The sequence below is a fragment of the Scomber japonicus genome, chromosome 18 (assembly GCF_027409825.1).
Source record: "Scomber japonicus isolate fScoJap1 chromosome 18, fScoJap1.pri, whole genome shotgun sequence".
In the NCBI taxonomy this organism is placed as follows: Eukaryota; Metazoa; Chordata; class Actinopteri; order Scombriformes; family Scombridae; genus Scomber; species Scomber japonicus.
Genome location: NC_070595.1, coordinates 25,090,599 through 25,113,008, shown reverse-complemented (window position 1 = coordinate 25,113,008; position 22,410 = coordinate 25,090,599). Strand labels below are relative to the sequence as shown.

Below are 22,410 nucleotides of genomic sequence, written 5' to 3'. Positions count from 1 at the left end.
CAGTTTTGGAATTGAATAAATTGGGTATGACTGGAAAGCTGGAGACTCTTGTGGATTCAATGAGCCCAACTGTATTCATGTGTGATGATGTTAGTTCCCATAGTAGCCATTTCATTGTAGTGAGATGATTTTTTTCCCAAAGCTTGACCTCACACTATAAAATGACTTATTGTGACCTCTGGGTTAATCACAGCCTCATGAAACTTTACAACCACCAAGTAGACACAGAGGACTTCCAGGACAATAAGGTGATGTCTTATATATAAATCTCAAAATGTCAAAAGTTCTTAATAACAAATCACAGCATGATTTTTTTTATGGTGTTCCTCAAGGTCTTTGTGTCTTTAAGTGGATTTCTGACCTTTTTTTTTTTTTGGTATCAACCCAAAAATAGCAGTCATAACTTATGAGACGTAATTAAGCATGAAAATGGCCATCACATACATCCATCATATTGTTCCTTATACACTGGAAACGTTTAAGTTAGATTGAATAGGCGGATTCATTACAAGACAAACTTGACACACAGTGCTGAGCTTCATCTCAAATTACTCTCTAGGTTCCCAGCTTTCAGATGATGTAAACCATGTCTATGTGTCATATATGGTTGAGCTGCTATCTCTCCCTAAAGATCCTCAGCTCCCCCTTAAAATGGCTGTACTGTATGATAGAGGGGAGGGAGAGGAAGAGGTTAATGACAAATACATTACAATGTTGTACAGTGTTTCTGTACCGCACTGTCAGGCCACACAAAGGGATTCTTCTTCTCTGTGATCCAAGCAGGCAAAGCATACTATTTCTCAGTTTGTCAGTTCTATGCCAACACAGTTTTTTCTAGTAATGTATGCAGCAGCTATCACTGCCTCTCTCTGTGCCTTTGTCTTTTGCTTTGCTAATATGTCAATCTTTTCCAAATCTCTGCTGCCTGCCAGGGTTGATTTCTTCCTTTCGTTGGGACTTCCCTTGCTCCAGATCTGGTTATCAATCTACCTCTACCTCTGCATGTCTAGCCAGGCAGAGAAGAGTAGTTAGTTATCTCAACCTAGCTACACCTGTGCGAGACACTTGAGCGATTGTCTGACGAGTCTGTCTTGTTCACAGTTTTTACACCGAATCCTCTCCAACTCTATCTTGTTCTGTCTCTTCCTCTCACAAACCTGACAGACAAGCCCGGTCCTCCCATCTCTGTGCTTGTCACGGATATCTGGGGTTTCAACGCCGCGCTGGAGTGGAAGCCGCCCAAAGACGACGGCAACTGTGAGATTATCGGCTACACTATTCAGAAGTCTGACCTGAAGACCAAGGTAGGCATAGCGGGAGGTGTATATGTGTGCACAGCAGGGGTTCAGGTGATGTAACTCGCTGGCAGCCATATTGGAGGTCTGAACTATTCCTGAACTCTAGTGAACAGTAAATTGTACAGCTTTGTAAAGTCATTTAGGAACAGACTCTTTTTTAAATCATTTTTAGTTTGAGATCTGCTGAATAAGCTCATTAATATGGTTGCGTCATGATCCGATTACTAGGCCTTTCATTTCTTGAAAAAGTTTGAAGGAATTTAAAAACACAAAATGAATCTGAATTAGTCCTAAACTCTCTGCAGAGGTAACATTGTTCCATTTATTCCCAGTTTCTCTGCTACATCACTTTAGCATTAACGCTACTTGAAAGCGACGTCAGCAAACTGCCTTACCTTCATCCACGTCTTTGGTGTCATTGCTTTCTCACATAACTTTTCAGATGGTTTGATGACATCATGAACAGTTGCTTGTTTCCTTCATTTGCGTTAGTGAAGAAGACTGTGAAGATTGTCATTGTCATCCATTTTCACGGTAATCCAAAAATCAAGAGCAACTGGACTTCTTGTAGATTCTTGAAGACGTTGAAGACTCTCGTCCAAAAGGCTTCTTCACTTCTCAGAAGAACTGAGGAGAACTGATGTACATTAACGAAGCAGACAACAAAAGCATAGTGGCCCCCATAGCATGCCCCCATTGGAGCAGACCTGCTGTGATTATACATTGTAGATTTCTAATTCAAGAAGGTATAATTAAAGAAGATATATTGAAAGTGCTTATCTAAATTTATGCCAAGTTGTCTTTCTTGCTAATAATGTCAAAAATGTTGAGTTAGACCTGCAATCTGTAACTTTCCACATATTCCAGCTAAAGCAATGACAGGGCCTTATGGTCGCTGGCGTACAATGAAAATATCATTCAGTTGCCATTGAATTGATGAAAACAGCTCTAGGGTGATTTGAGAATGAACCAAACTGTTTCCTACATCATGACAAAGATTGGCAGAAAGCTGAGTAAGTCTCGTTTAAGAGCATTACATATTTACTGCTTTCCAAGATCTATCATTGTCCAGTTGACCCTTGATGTTTCTAGCAGTGACTGCTCAGAGATTCTTCACACAACTTCAAAGCCTCACTATACTGTCACGGTCATTATGTTGTATGAATCAACAGGAAGATGAACTAGAAGAACGCGGGTGTTGGGGATTGGAGCTTCTTCATCTTGTATAGATCTGAACCTCAGCTTTAAGCTTTAAGCCTCTTTGAACCTCTGCTTCTCCTCTCTCTCTCTCTCTCTCTCTCTCTCTCTCTCTCTCTCTCTCTCTCTCTCTCTCTCTCTCCCGCATCAGGAGTGGTTCACGGTCTATGAGCACAACCGTAGGCCCAGCTGCACTGTGTCTGACCTGGTCATGGGGAACGAGTATTCCTTTCGAGTGTTCAGTGAAAACATCTGCGGCCTCAGCGATGAGGTTGGCGTAAGCAAGAACACGGCCATCATTACCAAAACAGGTAATGAAATCCCCGCAGAGCACCACGCTCTGTAACGGGATAGCGTTGCTTTTGATGCCAAGGAACATCTAACGCATGCTGAGCTGCAGGCCACATTGTATTCAGCTACAATATAAACTGAGCATTATGTTACATAACGAGTGCAATACTGATACAGGAAAGTATCAGACAGGCTGTTAACATTGCACCTGCAGAAATGACTAAATAAATACATATGATTTTATAACTATATAACTCATTAATAACATCTGAATACTTACAGTTGATTATTTACTAAATTTAATCGAGTAAACTGAGAAAATGATGAAATTCATACTGATTATGCTCAACAGAAATATACTTTGACAGAGTGTTAAATAATATTTAATACTGGCAATGGATTAGGAGAGCAGCTAGGCTGGGAAATTAACACCTGCCACCAGCCAAATGCTGCCACTGTTTCTGTGTTGTTGCCTTTTGCTTACTCTACCAGAAAATTTGGCAGCCAACCAGCCAATCTCTTTTGTGTTTCCAACAGTAAGTCTGGCCTATAAAAATGTGAGGATTGTGGATCATAGTACAGTACACACTGACCTCTGGATAACACAAAAAATCTGCTTCCTCACTCGATAATTCCAATCTGCGAATTGAATGAATTAGCTAGTTTAACAGGATGTGGGACGGATATTAAAGGAGAGGTTGACAGTTGTTGAAGTCAGTCCTAAAACAACAGTCAGGTGTCCATATGATCATTTCTGCATGTTTTTTTCCTGCTGTAATCATTCCTTAACCCTCCTGTTGTCCTCAAGTCAATGAAGGAAGGGAGGAGGAAGGAAGGAAGAAGGAAGGAAGGAAGATAGGAGGGAAAGAGGAAGGAAGGAAGGAGGGAGGGAGGGGGAGAGAAAGGAAAAGAGGAAAGAAGGACAGAGGAAAGAAGGAAGGGAGGAAGGTAGGGGGAGGAAGAAAGGAAGGAAGGGAGGGAGGAAGGAAGGGGGAGGAAAGAAAGAAAAAAGGACAGAGGAAATAAGGAAGAGAGGAAGGTAGGGGGAGGAAAGAAAGAGAGAAGGAAGGAAGGGAGGGAGGAAGGAAGGAAGGAAGAAAAGGGGATGGAGGAAGGAAAGAAGGAAGGGAGGAAAGAGAGAGGAAGGAAAGAAAGAGAGAAGTAGGGAGGAAGGAAGGACAGACGGAAGGAAGGAAGGAAGGAACAGTCAAAACAGACGGGGTCAATTTGACCCGGGAGGACGACAGGAAGGTTAATGTGTTTTTAATATAAGTCCTCCTGATGTGCAGAAATGTATTTAAAGACTGTAACTGTGGAAGATGTTCACTTTATTTGTGTAACTCAGCTGAACCTTAATATTGTCTTTAGATAAACCTTTAAATGCATATTTGCTTAAAATGAGAATTTGGAGGGGATCATTTTATGGTCAGTGTGTGAACAGGAGGAATAATTACAGCGAGCTAAACAACCCTAAAGCAGCTAAAAGATATTATAGTAACTAATTAAGCATTTCACTAGACTAAGTTTTACACAATCCTTGAACACATTTTGCAAACTTGCCAAATTATTCTTTTTTTTGTTGCTATTTTGCCTTCATCACAGCGGTGTCTGAGGCTGTTTGCAGTTTCTTTATAGAAGTATCCAAAAACATTATCATCATCCTTTACTTAAAATGTATTATTCACAAAATATGATTACTGTTAGTGGATATAAATGTACAATAGGAAAATAATAATGACTTCAACACCAAACATATAATATTAAAACCCACAATATTCTCTTGCATATACAATCTTTCATCTTAACCTATCACAGTGGGTAAATATAATGAATATCCATTTTTTAGGTACAAAGGCAACACATTCTTTCATCATCATAAACCCTTATACAGAGAAACCAGAAACTCCTCGGCCGCCATGATGAAGGCAATAATGTGACATGTTTGCACCCCAATGTCAGCACATTTTCAAAATAAAAAATCAACTGAGTCATTTAACACCTTTTCCTCCTCCTCCTCCTCCTCCTCCTCCTGTCCAGATTTGGACTACAACCCCACACCCTTCAGAGAGAGGGACCCGACCAGTTCCCCTAAATTCACAGCGCCCCTGGTGGACAGAAGTGTGATTGCAGGTTACACAACAGCCATCAGCTGTGCCGTTCGCGGTTTCCCTAAGGTACTTACACCTTTACCGTACACCTGTGTCGAGTGTCAGTGAAACTATTTCTGTGTGAAGTAGCTCAGTTTAGTCTTTTATAATCAGACTTACTGTGATTTCACTGTCCTGATTGTTGGATTAAAGAGTAATACTCGCTGCAAATTTAGGAATATTAGACATTAGACATTGAAAAATAGGACATTATAATGAAAACACTGAAAAGAAATCCCAACAACTTGCAACTATATTGAAAATAATATGGATAACTTAAAGTATTGATCTGGAACATTGTAATATAGAATATTTGCTTTCTATTTAGTACATTTAGTATCAATTTATCATGTAAGCACAGGGCAAAATAAGAGAAACACTGTGTGATATATAGGCAATCTGTATCTTTCAAATGACTAAGCTATACACACTACAGTGCTACATCACCACCCATCCTGCATATACGTTACCTGCGATGGCCCCCGGTAGCCGTGCTGCAAGGGTACGCCGTGGATTTCATGCTTTGTGTTTTAAAGTTTGAGCGTCAAACAGTGAGTGTAGAACAGTCACAGGGTTTTTATGCCTCTGCAGCAGGAGTGTATTTTTATGTCTGAAGCTAGAACAAGAGGTGGAGCAGGAAGATCTTTGAACACACTTTTTTTTCCTTTTTTTTTATCCCTGCGAATCGGCAAAGATTTGTCAAGCCGAAATGCTGACCTAATTTCACCTCTCCCTCCTCCCTCCTCCCTCCTCCCTTTCTCCCTCTGCTCTCCCATCCTCCCAACATCACTCGCTCTGTTTATACACTCCCTCCTCCTCCTCCTCCTTCTCCTCCTCCTCCTCTCCTCTCTCGTCCTCCACCCCGCCAAATTTTTTCCTCCTCCTCTTCAAACACGTCGTTCCTCAGCCAAAGATCATTTGGATGAAGAACAATATGATAATCGGTGAAGACCCCAAGTTTCTGATGCAGAACAACCAGGGCGTGTTGACTCTGAACATCCGTAAGCCGGGCATGTTTGACGGAGGCAGATACTCCTGCAAGGCTGTCAACGATCTAGGGGAAGACCTCGTGGAGTGCAGGCTGGAGGTTCGAGGTATGCAGCCTTAAATTTAGTTCAAAACATCACTAGAGGAGCCAAAGTCAGAGCAGTAGCATGGCAGGTCGCTCTCTGACAGTCCTCAATAAAGCTTTGCATAACAAATCTCCCTTTCCCTCTTCTCATCCCTTCCTCCCTTCCACTTGATCGCTTGTTGCAAAACTTGAAAAGATGAAATTTTTAGCTGCTCTTGCTGAATATTAATCACCTTATTGTATTTGTTGGTTAAAGTTTTGGGATGACTCCAAGTGTTGTTTTTCTTTAAGCATCTACTACACATCTACTGGCCTCTCTCATGCTGATTTAAAAATCTCTTCTTCTCCCCTCCCCTCCCCTCCAGCTCTACAAGAGAAAGCAGAGGAGGTGAAGAAATAAGCGACAGACAGCGCGAACCGAAGAGGATAAAGTTGAACAGGAATAGTAATGGATTATGTGTAACGGGATAGTCATGAATAAATATGATTAGAATAGATCACTGGTGAAGCTCTAAAGCCAAACTCCCCCCTACTCTATGCTTGCCTTTCAGCCACTGCTATGACGAATGCCACATCAGTAATATGCCATAAATTCTTAGTGCAAGCTGCCACCTTGTCACATCCTGACTGAGAGAAGCCAGAGAGTAGTGTAGTAGCACTGCCCCGCTGTGACCACACACAGATGGATCCTTCTTATCTGTGAAGTGGACCTGTCACTGAGCACACTTATAAAACAGCCTTTCATCCATTACGGCTCCCCGTGTTGTCTGTTTTGTGTCCAGGACGTTTTTATAGGTTGGGATGAATTTATGATTGTGATGCAGCTGTAGCGGGCGAACCCACCGCAGTGTGACCGACCGGCTGCACACCCCCGCTTCCTCGCTGCGGTGTTAGGTTGTGTGATGTGTGAGCCGGGGCCCGTCGGCCCTGTGATGGTTGAATGGAGGGATCACTATTCAGCCAGGCATGGCCGACATCATGGAGCCACCAGGATTAAAGGGGTTCTTATACACAGATATGGACGTGCTGTGTCCTTCACGCACACACACACACACACACACACACATACACACACATACATACACATATACATGCAGAGGGCACACATGTCGAGTCACAGGCTCACACTCCCTGTCTTAACACGCTCTCATACTACATATCTCATGGCATGACCTGTAGTTGTTGGCCTTTACAGATACATGGCTTGCACTCATGCACATGCAAACACAAACACACACTTCGAATCAGGGTCTCATTAGCATCACACACTAGAGACTAATTAATGCACCCATCAACACTGCCCTAATTAGCTCTCCCACGTCATTACTGAGCAAACGAATTACCGCTAATTTACACACCCGCAAAACAAACACAGCACCGTCTCTGCTGGGAGAGTCCGCCGCAGCTCGCCTCACACACCAAATTAAAGCCTCACCGATGTGCTGCAACCCAGACCGCCGTCCCAAGCGACCCCGCCCTCCCTAACATAGACACACACACACACACACACACACACACACACACACACAAACAAACCGCGCTCCACCATGTGATTGAAGAAGATATGAAAAAAAAAAAGATCAAGTTGGAGACAAAAAGCAAAAGTTCTGACTGTTTGTTCTTTGGAGTTGTCTGCCGCAGAATAAATACACCCCCCCCCCCCCACTCCTTTTCTGGAGATGTGAGGTTACTTTACTTTCCAAGTCTGTCCCGCCACTGTCAGCATCAGGTCCTGGTCTCATGTCTCTCCAGCAGAGGGGGTAAGAGCACAGTGACAAAGACCACAACTGACCATCATTAGGGTCTGTGTTATAATCATGAGTGGCAGGTTCTTAAGGACTATTACAAACCATTATTTCATCACTGACCAAAGCCCCAAACCCCCAAACCTAAAGACTTCCATAATGTCCCAGCCTAATCCAGACTCCTGGCACTCACCCTAAAAACATTCAGCACATTCTTCTGACCACAAAGAGATTGCATTTCCTCTTTTACATCGCAGCATGCTGTTAAAGATGAGTTGAAACAGGGTGAGGGTATAAATGCCCAGATAAAGCTGGGAAAATCCTCCAGATACCTGAAAGTAGGTCACGATTGGTTGCACAGTAGACCTGCAGTGCAGCACAAAGCTTAAAATTTTGAACCCTGTCGAGCAGTAAATGACTGCAAGTGTGTGCGTGGCTGCGTGCGCGTGGATTATGTGAGGTGTTGATATAATCTTATTGTCAGTTAACCTGAGACACAGCGTGGTGTGTTACTTCACTGATTGACACATGAAAGCAGCGCTGAAGATCCACCGCATGCTACTTTGCATGTAAGTTTTTTGGGAAAAACAGATTCTTCAGAAGAGAAAAAAACAACAAAAAAAAACAGCTTGTAACCTCGATTCTCCACCTGAGCTTTACCCTCTGTTCCCTCTCTCCAAAGTGATGTTCAGTTGCTAAGCAATCAAACTAATTGTATCCACCGGCATCATCCGCGAGCCTTAAGAAACTTTCAAAACATGAGGAGATGCAGGTTTACAATGCTGCTGTCAGCGTTAGTGTTAGAGTGTGTGTGTGTGTGTGTTAGTGTGTGAGTGTATGTGTGTGTGCCTCTCCCTTTTTCTTACACATAACGGCACAGTTTCAGAAAGCTTTAAGTAGTAAGCAGGAAAAAATAAATAAATAAAAATGATAGAGCATTTTGTTTTCCCCTCATTCCCTGTGACACACCTTCAAGCTCTTTAAGTTTGTGATGTCTGAATGAATAATGAAGAAGCACGGCAGCCCAGGAGTAAAGCGTCGGGTTCTTCATACACACTGTATCTGCTCTGCTGTCTTTCCAATATTAGAACAGGCCTGCCTCAAAATGAAGAAGACGAGAGGAAAGAGAGTGACAAGACAAGTCTCACCACCGGGCGAAAGGGAGGCGAGAATCGACAGGGTGGGAGCACTATTATGTCTATGAGTGTGTGTGTGTCTGTGTGTGTGTGTGTGTGTTCAAGAAAAAGGAAGACAAGAGATACCGGAGAGACAGAAACAGACGTCCTGAAACAGTAGGATGGAGGGAACTATAATTATGCAAGTAATTATACATAGAATCACAGACTTGGGGTGAGAGAGGAAGAGAGAAAGTAAGTGAGAGAGAAAGAGAGAGAGAGAGAAAGCGCTGGAGGGAAAGAGCCTTGCAGTGAGTCTCATCCGTGTAATTACAGTATAAGAACTAAATGAAACAGAGGCAGAACACACACATATCATACAGGACCATCCACCTGTCTTCTCCACACTGCACACACTGTTTGTCCACCTATTTCACGCTGCTGCCAGATCGCCACACATTACATTTACACCACACACACACACACACACACACACACACACACACACACACACACATACCCACATGGAGTTTTTTTATCTTCATCTTCTTTAGCTCTGTGTGTAAATGTGTGTGTGTGTGCTTTTTTCCTCTCTTTGTTGCCATGGTATGTGCCACTGAATACCAGTATGACTTATACTCTGTGTCATCGTGTTCATTGATTAAAGAGCCCAAACCCTCCCCTCGAGCTCACGACCCATATAATGAGCACAATGTACGGTGGGGAATGGGGGTTTGGATGGGGGGGCGGGGTGGTGGGTGGGTGGTTGGGTGGTTGGTTGGAGGTGTAACAGGAGAGAGTTGCCCTCACATTTCACAATAACGACAACTTCATGATGGCATGACAGAAATAGACAGCTTTGTTTGCACGGAGGCTGTCTGGGTGGTGTTCTGCCCGCGCCTGTGTACGGGTCAATGACGCTTCTTTTTTGTGTCCATTTAGTCAAATTTAAAAATGTTAGCATTTGAAAATAAATGTATGAATAACTTGCATGCATAATCATTTTGTGGACCCAGCATTAAATATCTGCTTTTAATCCATTTTGAGAGAATATATTAGAGGATTATGGCAAAAATGTCTAAGTGGTGTAACCATAAAAACATTCTACCAAATAATTCAACTTGCTTAAAAACAGTAAATTCTCAATAAAACATCATATCAACTAGTTTGGCATGATCTTACATTATAACTTTTATATTAAATAAAGGTAATGGAATACAATTGTTCTAAATATTACATTTAATCTGGAGAATCATGTTAAGGATCATTTCAATTATTTAAAAATGAAGCAATTATTTGTATAAGTCCACTTAAATAAACTGTAGGTGGATAAAATATTGAATATATATCATTATTTTGGGGTTACACCATTTGACTTTTTCAGTAGCATTCAGTCTTTTGGTTAATAAATGGTGCAAATGTTATTTCAGATGACTTAAAACCAACAAAAATACATTTTAATAAAGCTGATGCTGCTTTTAAAACTATTTTTTAAAGATATTTTTGAATTGCTCATCTTGCCAACCCTTATTTGTCACTGACCCACAAAAGAAAATCCAACAACGTGACTCTGACTTATTATTATAAGTATTTTTACAAGGGTTTGGTTAAGGTGGAGTCATGAGAAACAGTCATTGTTTTGCAAGTTAATTTTAAATAGAAGAATAGAATATTTTAATTTTAACTGTTCCTTCTTTCCTCCCTTCCTTCCGTCTGTCCTTCCTCCCTCCCTCCTTCTGTCGTTCTTTCCTTCCTCTCTCTTTCCTCCCTTCCTTCTTTCCTTCCTCCTTCCCCTTTTTTCCTTGCTTCTGTCCTTCCTTCCTCCCTACCTCCTTCTTTCCTTTCCTTTCATTCCTTCCTCCCTCGCTCCTTCTCTCTTTCTTTCCTCCCCCTACCTTCCTCCCTTCCTTCTTTCCTCTGTCCTTCTTTCCTTCCTTCCTCCCTTCCTCTTTTCCTTTCTCCCTTCTTTCCTTCCTCCCTTCCTTCCTTCTTCCCTTTCCTTCCTCCCTCTTTTTATTCCTTCTTCCTTCCTCCCTTACTTCTTTCACCCCCTCCTTTCCTTCCTTCTTCCTCCCTTCCATCCTTCCTTCCTCCCTCCCTTCCTTCCTTGACTCGAGGACAACAGGACCAGTATGTCAAATATTTACTATGCTTACTCATAAACTGACCAGAATATATCATCAAATATTTAAAATGCTAAATTAAATACTGGCTTCTCTGACTATAACACTTCAGCCAGCGCCTCGTCCTTTAAAAATGTCCATTCTGTTTGTGGAACGTCTGTTTTTGTTCTGGCCCGTGTGATTCGACTCACTGCCCATTTAACCTGATTATGGTGCTGGCACGTAACTTTAACACATTACGTGTCACCAACACCACATAATACGGTGTTAAGAGCTTGTGGTCATTTCACATATTTCTGTGAGATCAGGTTGACGCCTAATTCAACACCCCAGGTTGCCAAATATGAAACAGTGGCACACAAACACAGCGTGCTGCAGCCATGGAAGCAAACAAACTGGATCAACTGAGATAGATTCCACCTGACCTAAAAACCCACGTGAACTTTGAGTATGTGGAGGAGGGGGGGACGAGGACAGAGGGGCAGACAGCTCTCTCCAGTATTTTAAACACCCATTTTAAAAGCCCTGCTGTTATAGTGTGACATATTACTCCTTTAAATTCCCCTCTATAACTGATAATAGAGACAGACAGGAAACATTGGGAGAGAGCAGAGGGGATTACATGCAACAGGGGTCCCTGGCCGCAGTTAAATCGAGGATGTTGCGATTACACGGTATGTATCTCAGACTAAAAGGGCCTAAAGTACTCTGTAAAATGTGTATTTCTTAGTTTTTCAGACACTTTCTTGACATAGACTTATTAAATACAACCAAATAACATCAGTGTAGAGCTATTATAAGCTGATTTAACATTGCATTAGAATTTAAAGTGTGTCTGGGTGCTTTTTTTTTCTTTCTCATTATATCACTAATTTCCCACCACTTAACATGATCCAGGTCATATGTGAAGCAGGCTAAATTAGCACAGATTGTCCTCCCCCAACTACATCCTCCAGCTCTTTCTGGGTGTATCTGAAAATGTTCTCAAGCCAGATAATTTCCAGCCTATAATCCCTCCCATGTGCTGTGGGTCTTCACTGGTATCTCCACCAAGCTGTACATGTTCATAATACCTCCAGAGTGAAGCATTCAGATCAGATCAGATGCCCAAATCACCTTCATTGGCTTCTTTAACCCTCCTGTTGTCCTCGAGTCAAGGAAGGAAAGGAGGGAGGAAGAAGGAAGGAAAGGAGGGAAGGAAAGGGGGAGGAAGGACGAAGGAAGGAAAGGAGGGAGGGAGGAAGGAAGAAGGAAGGAAAGGAGGGAAGGAAGGAAGGAAGAAGGAAGGAAAGGAAGGAAGGAAGAAGGAAGGAAAGGAGGGAGGAAGAAGGAAGGAAAGGAGGAAGGAAGGAAAGGAGGGGGGGAAGGAGGGAGGGAGGAAGAAGGAAGGAAGGAAAGGAGGTGGGAAGGGAGGGGGGAAGGAGGGAGGGAGGAAGTAGGAAGGAAGGAAAGGAGGGGGAAGGAAGGAAGGAAAGGAGGGAAGGAAAGGGGGGAGGAAGGAAGAAGGAAGGAAAGGAGGGAGGGAGGGAGGGAGGAAGGAAGGAAGGAAGGAAGTAGGGAAGGGAGGAAAGAAGGAACAAGTCATGTTGGGAGGACGACAGGAAGGTTAAACACAAATCAAACTGCGGTTCTTCTGGATATCTGAGCTCTTCATCCTGTATGAAGGCTGAGCCGCGACACCATGAAGTGGAAACGGTTTCAGCCACTTATACTCATGATCTTATTGTATCCGTCACCACTCAGAGCTCGTAGACCGTAGGTGAGAGTTGGAATGGAGATCAACTATTAAATCCACGGCTTTGCCATCTGGATCAGTTTCCTCTTCATCATGGCAAATCCATCCCTGTTTGATCCTACACCAACCTCCAGTTAGTCTAATGCTCAATGTTGATCTTACATATCCTCACTTAAAGGATTTGGCTGGCGATTTTTTCTATATTTTCTTATTGTCAATAATTCTCATGTGCAAGAGCCAAACCAATAATGAAATGATCTACTTACAAGTATTGCATGTGTATTCAAAACCGTGCATATTTGATTCCCCCTGTGCTGTAGACCTCTGTCATCAAAACGGGCCAAGTGTAGATAGAGACTGAAAATGGGATCACTCTTTAAAGCCCATTCGAAACAAACTAACATAACCAAATGAACCCAGTGCAGGTTTTGGAGGTTTAGGGCACAGAGGAAAAATATATCAGGCTTTGGTTTGGACACACACACACACACACACACACACACACACACACACACACACTGGAGTTGTAAGTCGATCAATCCATTGTCGGTTTGGCTCTACACCTGAGACTCCATGATGAAAAATATATAAAAATCACCAGCCATATCCTTTTAGAAACAACACTCTGAGTCCACAGAACTCCTCCGCTTGGGACAGCAACTTAGTCCAAAACCAGAAGGAAGCAATCCATAGTTTTTTTTTTTTCAAAGTATCCTGATCTTTAGAGGTGCTGCTGAAAATCATTCCAACTGCTGCAGTACAGTAGTTGGCTGCAAACCCTCTCAGCATGTGGTTTATGTGGGTCATCCAGTGAAGTCAGCAAAACTACATCATCAGCAAAAAAAAAAAAAAAAAAAAAGAAGTTGCAAATCTAAGGTCGCCCAAAACTGGACACTGCGTACCCATTTAAATAGATTTGTGACAAAGCCCAATGGCAGCAGAGGGTAACACCTGTACTGGACAGATGCCTGACTGTTCTTACCAACATCTGTCCAACTGCTTTATCATAGAGAATATTTCACTCATTGCTCCCCAGTAGAGCCTCAAAGCTATATCTGATACAGCTCTGTGTAATGAACATGTCTGCTGAATGTGAGAAGAGTGATCAGGAATTAAAAGTTGTAACACTTTAAAGCAAGGGTGTCAAACATGCGGCCCGCGGGCCAGATACGGCCTGCCGAGGGGTGCGATCCGGCCCACTTGCCTCCAGTGCTCTTTTCCTTCCTTTCATCTGTCCTTCCTACCTTCCTTTTCCTTTTCCTTTCTTTGTTCCTTCCTTCCTACCTTCCTTTTTTCCTTTCTTTGTTCCTTCCTTCCTTTCTTCCATCTGTCCTTCCTTCCTTTCTTCCTTCCTTCCATTCTTCCTTCTGTCCTTCCTTCCTTTCTTCCTTCTTTTCCTTCCTTCCATTCTTCCTTCTGTCCTTCCTTCCATTCTTCTATCCTTCCTTTCTTCATTCTGTCCTTCCTTCCTTTCTTCCTTCTGTCCTTCCATCCATTCTTCCTTCTGTCCTTCCTTCCATTCTTCCTTCTGTCCTTCCATTCTTCCTTTATTCATTCTGTCCTCCCTCTACTGCCCAGTAGAGCCTCAAAGCTATATCTGATAGAGCTCTGTGTAATGAACATGTCTGCTGAATGTGAAAAGAGTGATCAGGAATTAAAAGTTGTAACACTTTAAAGTTCATGGTTGCTATGTGGCGACGAAGAAACACTGATTTAAGGAATAGATATAATGAACAGAAGGCTCTCATAAGTAACATGTGTGGGTGCAACACACACACGCACGCATGCATATGTGTGTAGGTGTCTAATATGTTGGCACACACAAACGTGCCACATATTTTGTATGTAAATCCATCTGTACAGTGTGAAAAGAATAACAGTCTGGAAAATCATGAAAACATATGCAAGACAATGACAAACCCATCTGATGGAGACAAAGAGTGGTCGAGACAGACAATTACTGTAAGAGGACGGCTGCTACGTGATACCAAACTACACCCTAATGTTTTACACAGCTACTTCCTGTCTACAGAATAAGAAAGTAAAATGGTTAATCTGATGTAATGAACACATTTAATTCTATTTGTTCTCTTATCTTTCAAGTCAAGGAAGGAAGTGAGGAAGAAGGAAGGAAGGAAAGGAGGAAGGAATTAAGGAGAGAAGGAAGGGAGGAAGGAAAGTAGTATGGAGGGAGGGAAGGAGGGAGGGAAGGAGGAAGGAATTAAGGATAGAAGGAAGGAAGGAGGGAAAGGAGTAAGGAGGGAGTAAGGAAGGAAGGAAGGAAGGAGGGAGGGCGGGAGGGAAAGGTGGAAGTGAGGAAAGAAGTATGGAAGGAGGGAGGGAGGAAAGAAGTATGGAAGGAGGAGGGAGCAAAGAAAGAGGGAAGGAGGGGAAGAACGAAGGAAAAATTCAAGAAAGAGGGAGGAAGGAAGGAAAGAAGGAACAGTCAAAAGAGAGATGGGGTCAATTTGACCCGGGAGGACGACAGGAGGGTTAAATTTGGAGGAATTCAAATAAGAGATGGGTTCAGTGTGTATCATGCACCAACTGTGAAACATGATGGTGGAAGTGTAACAGCAGCTCTGTGAAGTCATGTACTGACATTATGATTGATCTGCATGGTCATGTAACAGACAAGGACTATGAGGCCATTTCAAATGGCAGTTGCAGCCTCGGGTGCAAACACTGCTGCATCGTGACGTCTCGACACTCCACCAGGCGCTAGTGTATCCGCACACACACACACACACACACACACACAAACATGCACTGCTACACGATGCAAAGGCACAAATTCAAATATCCAAACTGTGCTCACATATTGATTCTTGGACCCGTGCACCGATTGTGCTAAAAAAAAAAAAAAAGGGTGAGAAATACTTCATGGCACTTTGTTTAACTGTTAAAATTGGAAGATGCCAGACAGCACACACTGCCGGAAACTTGTAAAAATATTTTTAATCTGTTCTTGTCAAGAAAAATGAAAGCGTTCGATTTTTTATTTTTTTATTTTTTTTGCAGTGATTCAAAGAGCCTTGGACGTTTCTCCAACAAAAAGCAATTTGTTTTGAGCAGGAATTTATGATGCTGGTTAAAGTATTTTCTTGCATAATCTAGTCAGGTCAAGTTGAATTTATTTATAGAGCTCATTTAGGAATATGAGATACAGTTAATAAATAATTTTTAAAAAGAGAGAGCGAGAGAAATGAAGAGATAAATAGACAGTGTTAAAAATTAAGAGGAATCAAAGGCGAGTTTTTTCTAAAGGTGGGTCTTCAGCTGGGATTTAAAAGCTGTGAAGACGGGGAAGATCTGACAGTGAGGGAGCAGCGATGGAAAAAGCTCGGTCACCTTTGAATTTTGACTGATCTAAGGAGTCTGGATGTAAAACATAGACCAAGGAAATAAGAGATGTAGACTGGTGCCAAACCACTCACAACACTTTAAAAAAGAAATGAAAGAATCTTAAAAATAAATGCTTATATTTCGTTGGCCAAAAAAAACATGACCACCGCATCATCCCCCCGTATCAGTGAACTCTTATTAGATTTTACACCTCCCTCACCTCCTTGTAGAACTGGAGGTTTTCCCCTCTTTGAAAGACGCTCCAATATCCTACACTCCAAGAAGCAGCATGAAAGCATCACGGGGAGTTATGGAGCTGTTCTGGAGGCGGGAAAATGATGGCGATGGCGATGGCGGTCCTCCTTATTAACTGCCTGATACTCACATGTTGATAAGGTGCTTTTATTCTTTTGTCACCCCCCATCCGCCCCCCTGCCCCCCTGCCCCCCCGCCCCTAAATGTGTTCATTTTGTTCTCCCTGCATGTGTTTGATCTTAATGTCCACACCTCTGTTGGCTCCTCATCATTAAATCCCAGGAATCCTGTAACCGTTGGAAGTTTTATCTCCTCAGTCACACACCGGATCGGTTACAACCCCCTCACGCCCCCATACACACACACACACACACACACACACACACACACACACACACACACACACACACACACATACACAGATATACACATATAAACACACACACGACTCCCCAGAGAAGAAGGAACTGGCAGTACTACCAACTAATCTCTGCACTTTGGGAGTTTTTCTTTTCTCGTAGGCTCCTCAGCTCCTCACTGTTGAATTAGATTTGCTTACTCGTCCTCACCCATCTTCAAAGGACTCCGATAACTGAATATACCTTTTATTCATTTCATGGCACTGTAATTGTTTTTCTTTCTTTTATTTTTTATAAAATTATTATTCCCTCACTGAGTAAATCCTGAGCAGGTCTTTGGGGAATTGACTTGTGTATATGGCTGCTCTTTCATCTGCATTATGTTTAGTTATAGTATTATTATTTTAAGATATTGGTTTTGGTGAGATTTTTTTTCTTAGTATGTGATATATTTTTCTGCTGGTACCGTGTTTTTTCTGATTTTGGGGACAGCCTTGTGCTTTAGGTGAGAAGTCTCATCTGCTAACACGGGCTGAAGAAGAAGAAAAAAATGCCTCGAGGGCTTCTCATTAAAACAATTACGCTAATTTCTCTTTACTTGCTGAAGAAAAGACGAAAAAAAGGCTTTATTTTAAGGAATACGGCGGGATGGGAAAAACTGCAAAGCGGAGGGAAAAAAAAAAGTACTGTACATTAAAAAAAAAAAAGCTGAAGGGGAAGGTGAGATTGTCATGATTCAAGCAGAATACTGAGTAAAGCTTTATGTATGTTTTTTTTTTTTTTTTGGCTTTCTTTGATGAAGACAGTGAGAGTCGCTCAGCATTAAAGGGATGCAGAGATTTTTTTTTTCTCCCCACGTATCTGAACTTCCTCCTGTATTATTAAGGATGGAGATTATTTTATCTATTTTGTGTCGAGAGTGATGCTATTAGTTTCCCAGTGCTTGTATGACCACAGCTTTACAATTAGATCCTTCAGATAAAATCAAAGCACACTGATGCTTCAGAGCTGTGGGCGAGATATCAATTATTACTGACGGATCTAAAATAGGACAGATTAAATTTCACAGTTATGGCACTTCTTTTTTCCCTTCTTCTTCTTCTTCTTCTTCTTCTTCTTCTTCTTCTTCTTCTTCTTCTTCTTCTTCTTCTCTCTTTTGGCACTCAAAAGCATTGTTGGTTGCATGAATGTTTTCCTCACATCTCCTATCTCCTATCAGCACTGCCACACTCAAAGCCGCTCGGTGTTAAAGACACTTCTCTGATATCTACCTCAAAAAAATAAAAATAAACAACTTTTAATAGCTCTTAGATGATAAGTCAGATCCAGCTCACTGTGGTCATGGAGTCCAGTCAATCTGTAACTTCTCTCGGTAAGTAAAGGCAAACCTTTTCTTTTGGATGTGCTCCGCTCTGTAATTACATACAGGAAAACCACAGCGGATGCTACAGAAAGCTTTATGCTGTCTATAATCTTATCCATCCCTCTCATCTGAAGAGGGGGATCTTTCAAAGCTGGTAAATGAGGCAGTAAATATGTTTGACTAGATTGTCTGTGATGAAAATGAAAATGTCTGCTCTTTATGTTGCTCCTCTGTCGTAAAGTGAGCGTCGGCTGGTACTGGAGCAACATACACCAGTGCTCTTTTAAGCTTTAGACAACACTGGGGCAACAGTGTAAAGAGACAGATTCAAATGGAAACAAGAGGTAAGTTTGAACTACACAGGAGTCTGTTTTGACTGTTCCTTCCTTCCTCCCTGCCTTCCTTCCTTCCTTCCTTCCTTCCTTCCTTCCTTCCTTCCTTCCTCCCTCTGTCTTCTTCCTCCCCATTACCTTCCTTATTTCCTCTGCCCTTCTTTCCTTCCTTCCTCCCTTCCTCTTTTCCTTTCTCCCTCTCTCCCTCCCTCCTCCCTTCCTTCCTTCCTCCCTCCCTTTCTTTCTTCCTTCCTTCCTTCCTTCGGTCCTTCTGTCCTTCCTTCCTCTCTCTTCTTTCTTTCCTCCTCATTACCTTCCTTCTTTCCTCTGTTCTTCTTTCCTTCCGTCCTCTTTTCCTTCCTTCCTTCCTTCCTTCCTTCCTCCCTCCTTTCCTTTCTTCTTCCTCCCTTCATCCCTTCTTTCTTTGACTCAAGGACAACAGGAGGGTTAAATTAGGGCCCTCTATGTGTAGACAAACATGCTTATTAATAGGGATTATTGACGTCTGCCTTTTCTTATCTCTTCCTTTTCCCTTAAAGTCTCCCTCCACTTAAAAATGCATTTTTCTTCTTGTTCCTTCGTTCAGATGTTTGAGCTTCTCTGTTAGTTTCTACATTCATCTGCTGAAGAGCGATAGTGTTAGCTCTCACCTCACCTCACATTTCAGTTTAACGCCTGTTTGGAGCCAATCGTGGTCCAGTATGTAACTTACACATGATGTGATGTGAAAGCTGGAAGCCTCCAGTGCACAAACACTGAGAGTGGACTTTACAGTGAAGCAGGAGACATATTATTTCCAGCAGTTTAACTTCTGAAGTGGAAAATATTTGCATATTCATAGCGTCTGGAATTTTTCAGTGAGAATGACGGAGAAGATATGATATGATGAAGAATTTTTAACAGAATTTTTTGTGTAAAATTCACATCAGAAATAAATTATTTGTCAAAGCAGAGTATTTTTTATACATCTTAAAACATGTCTGGAGGGGATCTTTAAATTTAAGTGGTTTGCTTAATTGCGTTTACATATTTACATATTTACATATTTCTTTTTCTTTTTTTCCTTCATTTGGTATGAGTGTATAATTGTATTATATCCCATTCAGTATGTTTTCTATTGTCTCACTCAGAACTGTATTATATGTGTTCTACTTGTTAAAATCACACCATGGTGTTGAAAGGACCCTAAGCTTTACCGCAGCTTTAAAATCAAACCAAAATGTAATCTTTGGTAAGGGGCTTTATCTGGCCATAGTGGCTGCAGCAGTGCCAGGCCTGGTCAGGAGAGGGCTGCTGTGACTGGACTCCCAGGCAGCTATAGGCAGCTCAGTCTTACTCCGGTTCACATCATCAGGCTGCATCCCGGGGGAGGAGTCAGAAGTTTGACAGACAGGCATGCTGCTGAAACACTTGAAAGGACAAGCTCAAGGTAAGAAGTGGAGGAGGAGAGGAGGCTTATGCATTAGGCACTCATCCATAATCATGTTTGGTTCTTACAGAGAGTGCACAAGGAGAGGATGCAAACATGCACAGACACGCACACATGCATTTGTTAAACGACAATCGGCTCACACGGCCACATGGCCAAAAAAACCCTTCCAAAGCTCAAATCCATGCATGTGCACAATGAGGCATACTGAGGCAGGTGCAGCAGTGACATGTTGGGTTGCATAAAAAGTTCACCGTGCACTCTGCCGCACACACATGCACGTATATGCATGTGCAGGTGGACTGTAACAACAATATTGTCTCTGCTGAAGAGGTAAAAATGAAGCGTGTAAAGCCTGAGGGAGAGGGAAAAAGAGGTACAGTGAGGGGACGAGTGCAGCAGTTTTGAAAGCGTTTGGCTTATTTCAAATAGTTGCCATGGTTTCGAGATGTTTCCATGGAAATGCTAGCTGCCAATAAAATGAATTTGAGGAGGATCTTTGCAGCAGGTTGGCAGGAAGGTGAGAGCGATGCGGGAGAGGGAGATGACAGGAGGAGCAGCTGAATGTTGGAGGGTGTGGAGGCAGGGGGGTTTGGGGCACTCCACTAGTTTTGCTAATGCACCAGCCAATATCATGGGTGGACAACAAGAGGGAGTCCAAATAAGAATTTTGGGTAAGCAATGTGAGAGAAACATGCCATGCAACGGAAAGCAAAAGCCACTGAGGCTATTTCAGTCTGGATGGGTTGTCATAGTAACTATGGCCTCACAACACAGAGAGCAGGTAAATACATAGGAGCCTGGCTGGCCACTGATTAACATGTGTGTGATCACAATCACGCCTGTGTGTTTTAGAGAGAGGAGCATGTGTGTGTGTGTGTGTGTGTGTGTGTGTGTGTGTTTGCGCACATAAACTCACTCAGAACACTTTCCACTAACTCTCTTTCATGGAAGCGGAGCCAGCAAAGGGAGCTGAATGCATTAGTGGGGCGCCGACTCTGACGCACATTTGTTTATGTGTGTACACGAGTGTGTAAGATCACGATGTTTCATACTTTAGCTGCTCCTTCAAGGGCTAAACAAGGCTTTTAATGTGCGCTCAGACAGTGAGCGATGTCTGCCCCCCTGCATCTTGTGTCCCCCCACTTCCTTCCCCTCTATCTTCCTTCCTTGTGCCCTTTGTCTCATTCCATCTCTTCCTTCTCTCTCTTTTACTCTCTCTCTCTCTCTCTCTCTCTCTCTCTGAAGGACAGAGGTATTCCCACATTTCTCGGTCGCCATGGCAACGCTGCAGCAAGAAAGAAAGAGAGGCCGCAAGAGGAAGGGGGTGGTGGGGATGGAGGGGTGGGGGGCGAGGCTGGGGATGTGTGAACAATGCTAATGCTACTTCACTGATCATCGATTGTGTGTTTACCCCCCCCCCCCCCGCCCTATGTACCCACCCCACCCCCCTCCCCACATACCATCCAAACCCAAACTCCTGACACCCCCCCCCCTCCCCTCCACTCTTCCACATTTATTTCCCTCCTTTCATTTGTATCGCTCTCTTTCCATCCTCATTACTCTCGCGCTCCGGCCGGCGTCCTTCTCCCTGTGGTTTTAAAACTCAATCTCCACATAGTGCTGTCATTGTTATCATTATTATTATTGGGTCATTTAACAGGCAACGTTGGTATCCACGGCAACCCGGAGAAGTGGCACCGGTTCCTTGGTGAATACCAATATAGACAAGCATCCATCAATATCCCAGTGACTCATTATCAGTCTAATGGTGAGGCCGCTGCTGTCACACCGGACTATAAATAATGTCGTCTCATTAGGCGTAAACAGGTTCAGTGTGTGCAGTGCAGACACAGAGGTGCTGTGCCCCTGCACGGTCAACGATGTTTGCATGAGCACAAGTTTATGCTTTTATGATTGTGTTTAACGTTAGGTTGGCACAAATGCTGCCAAAGCCTGGTAAGTTAGCACACAGCAGTGGTGGAGGCAGCTGAGCCGAGAGGGGCAGGCAGGCAGGCAGCTGCATCAGAGCCTGACTGAGGGGGTTGACTCAATAAACCAGGTAGTGGAGTAAATAAGGCTCTCGCACTCCCTCGCATAGGTGTGCACCACTGCAGGCTCTGCCCCCGTGTCTGCTGTCTGTATCCCTATCTGTTGTTCACACTCGCAGGCCGACGCTTACACACACACAGACACACACACACACACACACAGACGATCCTGCAGGACCGCAGTGGCTGCTGCTTGTCAGTACTCCTCTGTAGCTAATCGATGGATTGAAGACGCAGATGAGACCGCGAGAGAGAGAGAGCAGAAAGAGAGAGAGAGAGATAGGGATTCACATCAACCATTGCCTCCTTGCCTCAAGTCATTACCGCAACTACTTGAATCGTTTAGTGCTGCAGCATAGGGGATGGAGGGGAGTGGTGGCAGCAGTGACCATGTGCAGGAGCGAAGGTTGCACGCTGCACAGTACATGGATTTTTAAATGTACTACAAGTGCACAATCAAGTCTCTGCGTGCACCATCAAGCCAGTCAATTCACCTTGGGGAAACAAACACAGCACCTTTATGTAACCAGGAGACACAGAGCGGAGAGTAAGA

At 43.0% G+C, this 22,410-nt stretch overlaps 1 protein-coding gene across 1 annotated transcript in view; it reads left to right on the top strand.

Moving 5' to 3' along the window:
• mybpc2a (myosin binding protein Ca) overlaps positions 1 to 6,405 on the top strand; it is a 40,106-nt gene extending 33,701 nt beyond the window's left edge. Inside the window, exons 24-28 of the mRNA XM_053338926.1 lie at positions 1,165 to 1,304; positions 2,647 to 2,806; positions 4,824 to 4,960; positions 5,841 to 6,027; positions 6,371 to 6,405. Of these exons, the coding sequence (XP_053194901.1) occupies positions 1,165 to 1,304; positions 2,647 to 2,806; positions 4,824 to 4,960; positions 5,841 to 6,027; positions 6,371 to 6,405 (659 nt within the window). The remainder of the gene's footprint in view (positions 1 to 1,164; positions 1,305 to 2,646; positions 2,807 to 4,823; positions 4,961 to 5,840; positions 6,028 to 6,370) is intronic.
• The last annotated feature ends 16,005 nt before the right edge of the window (positions 6,406 to 22,410 follow it).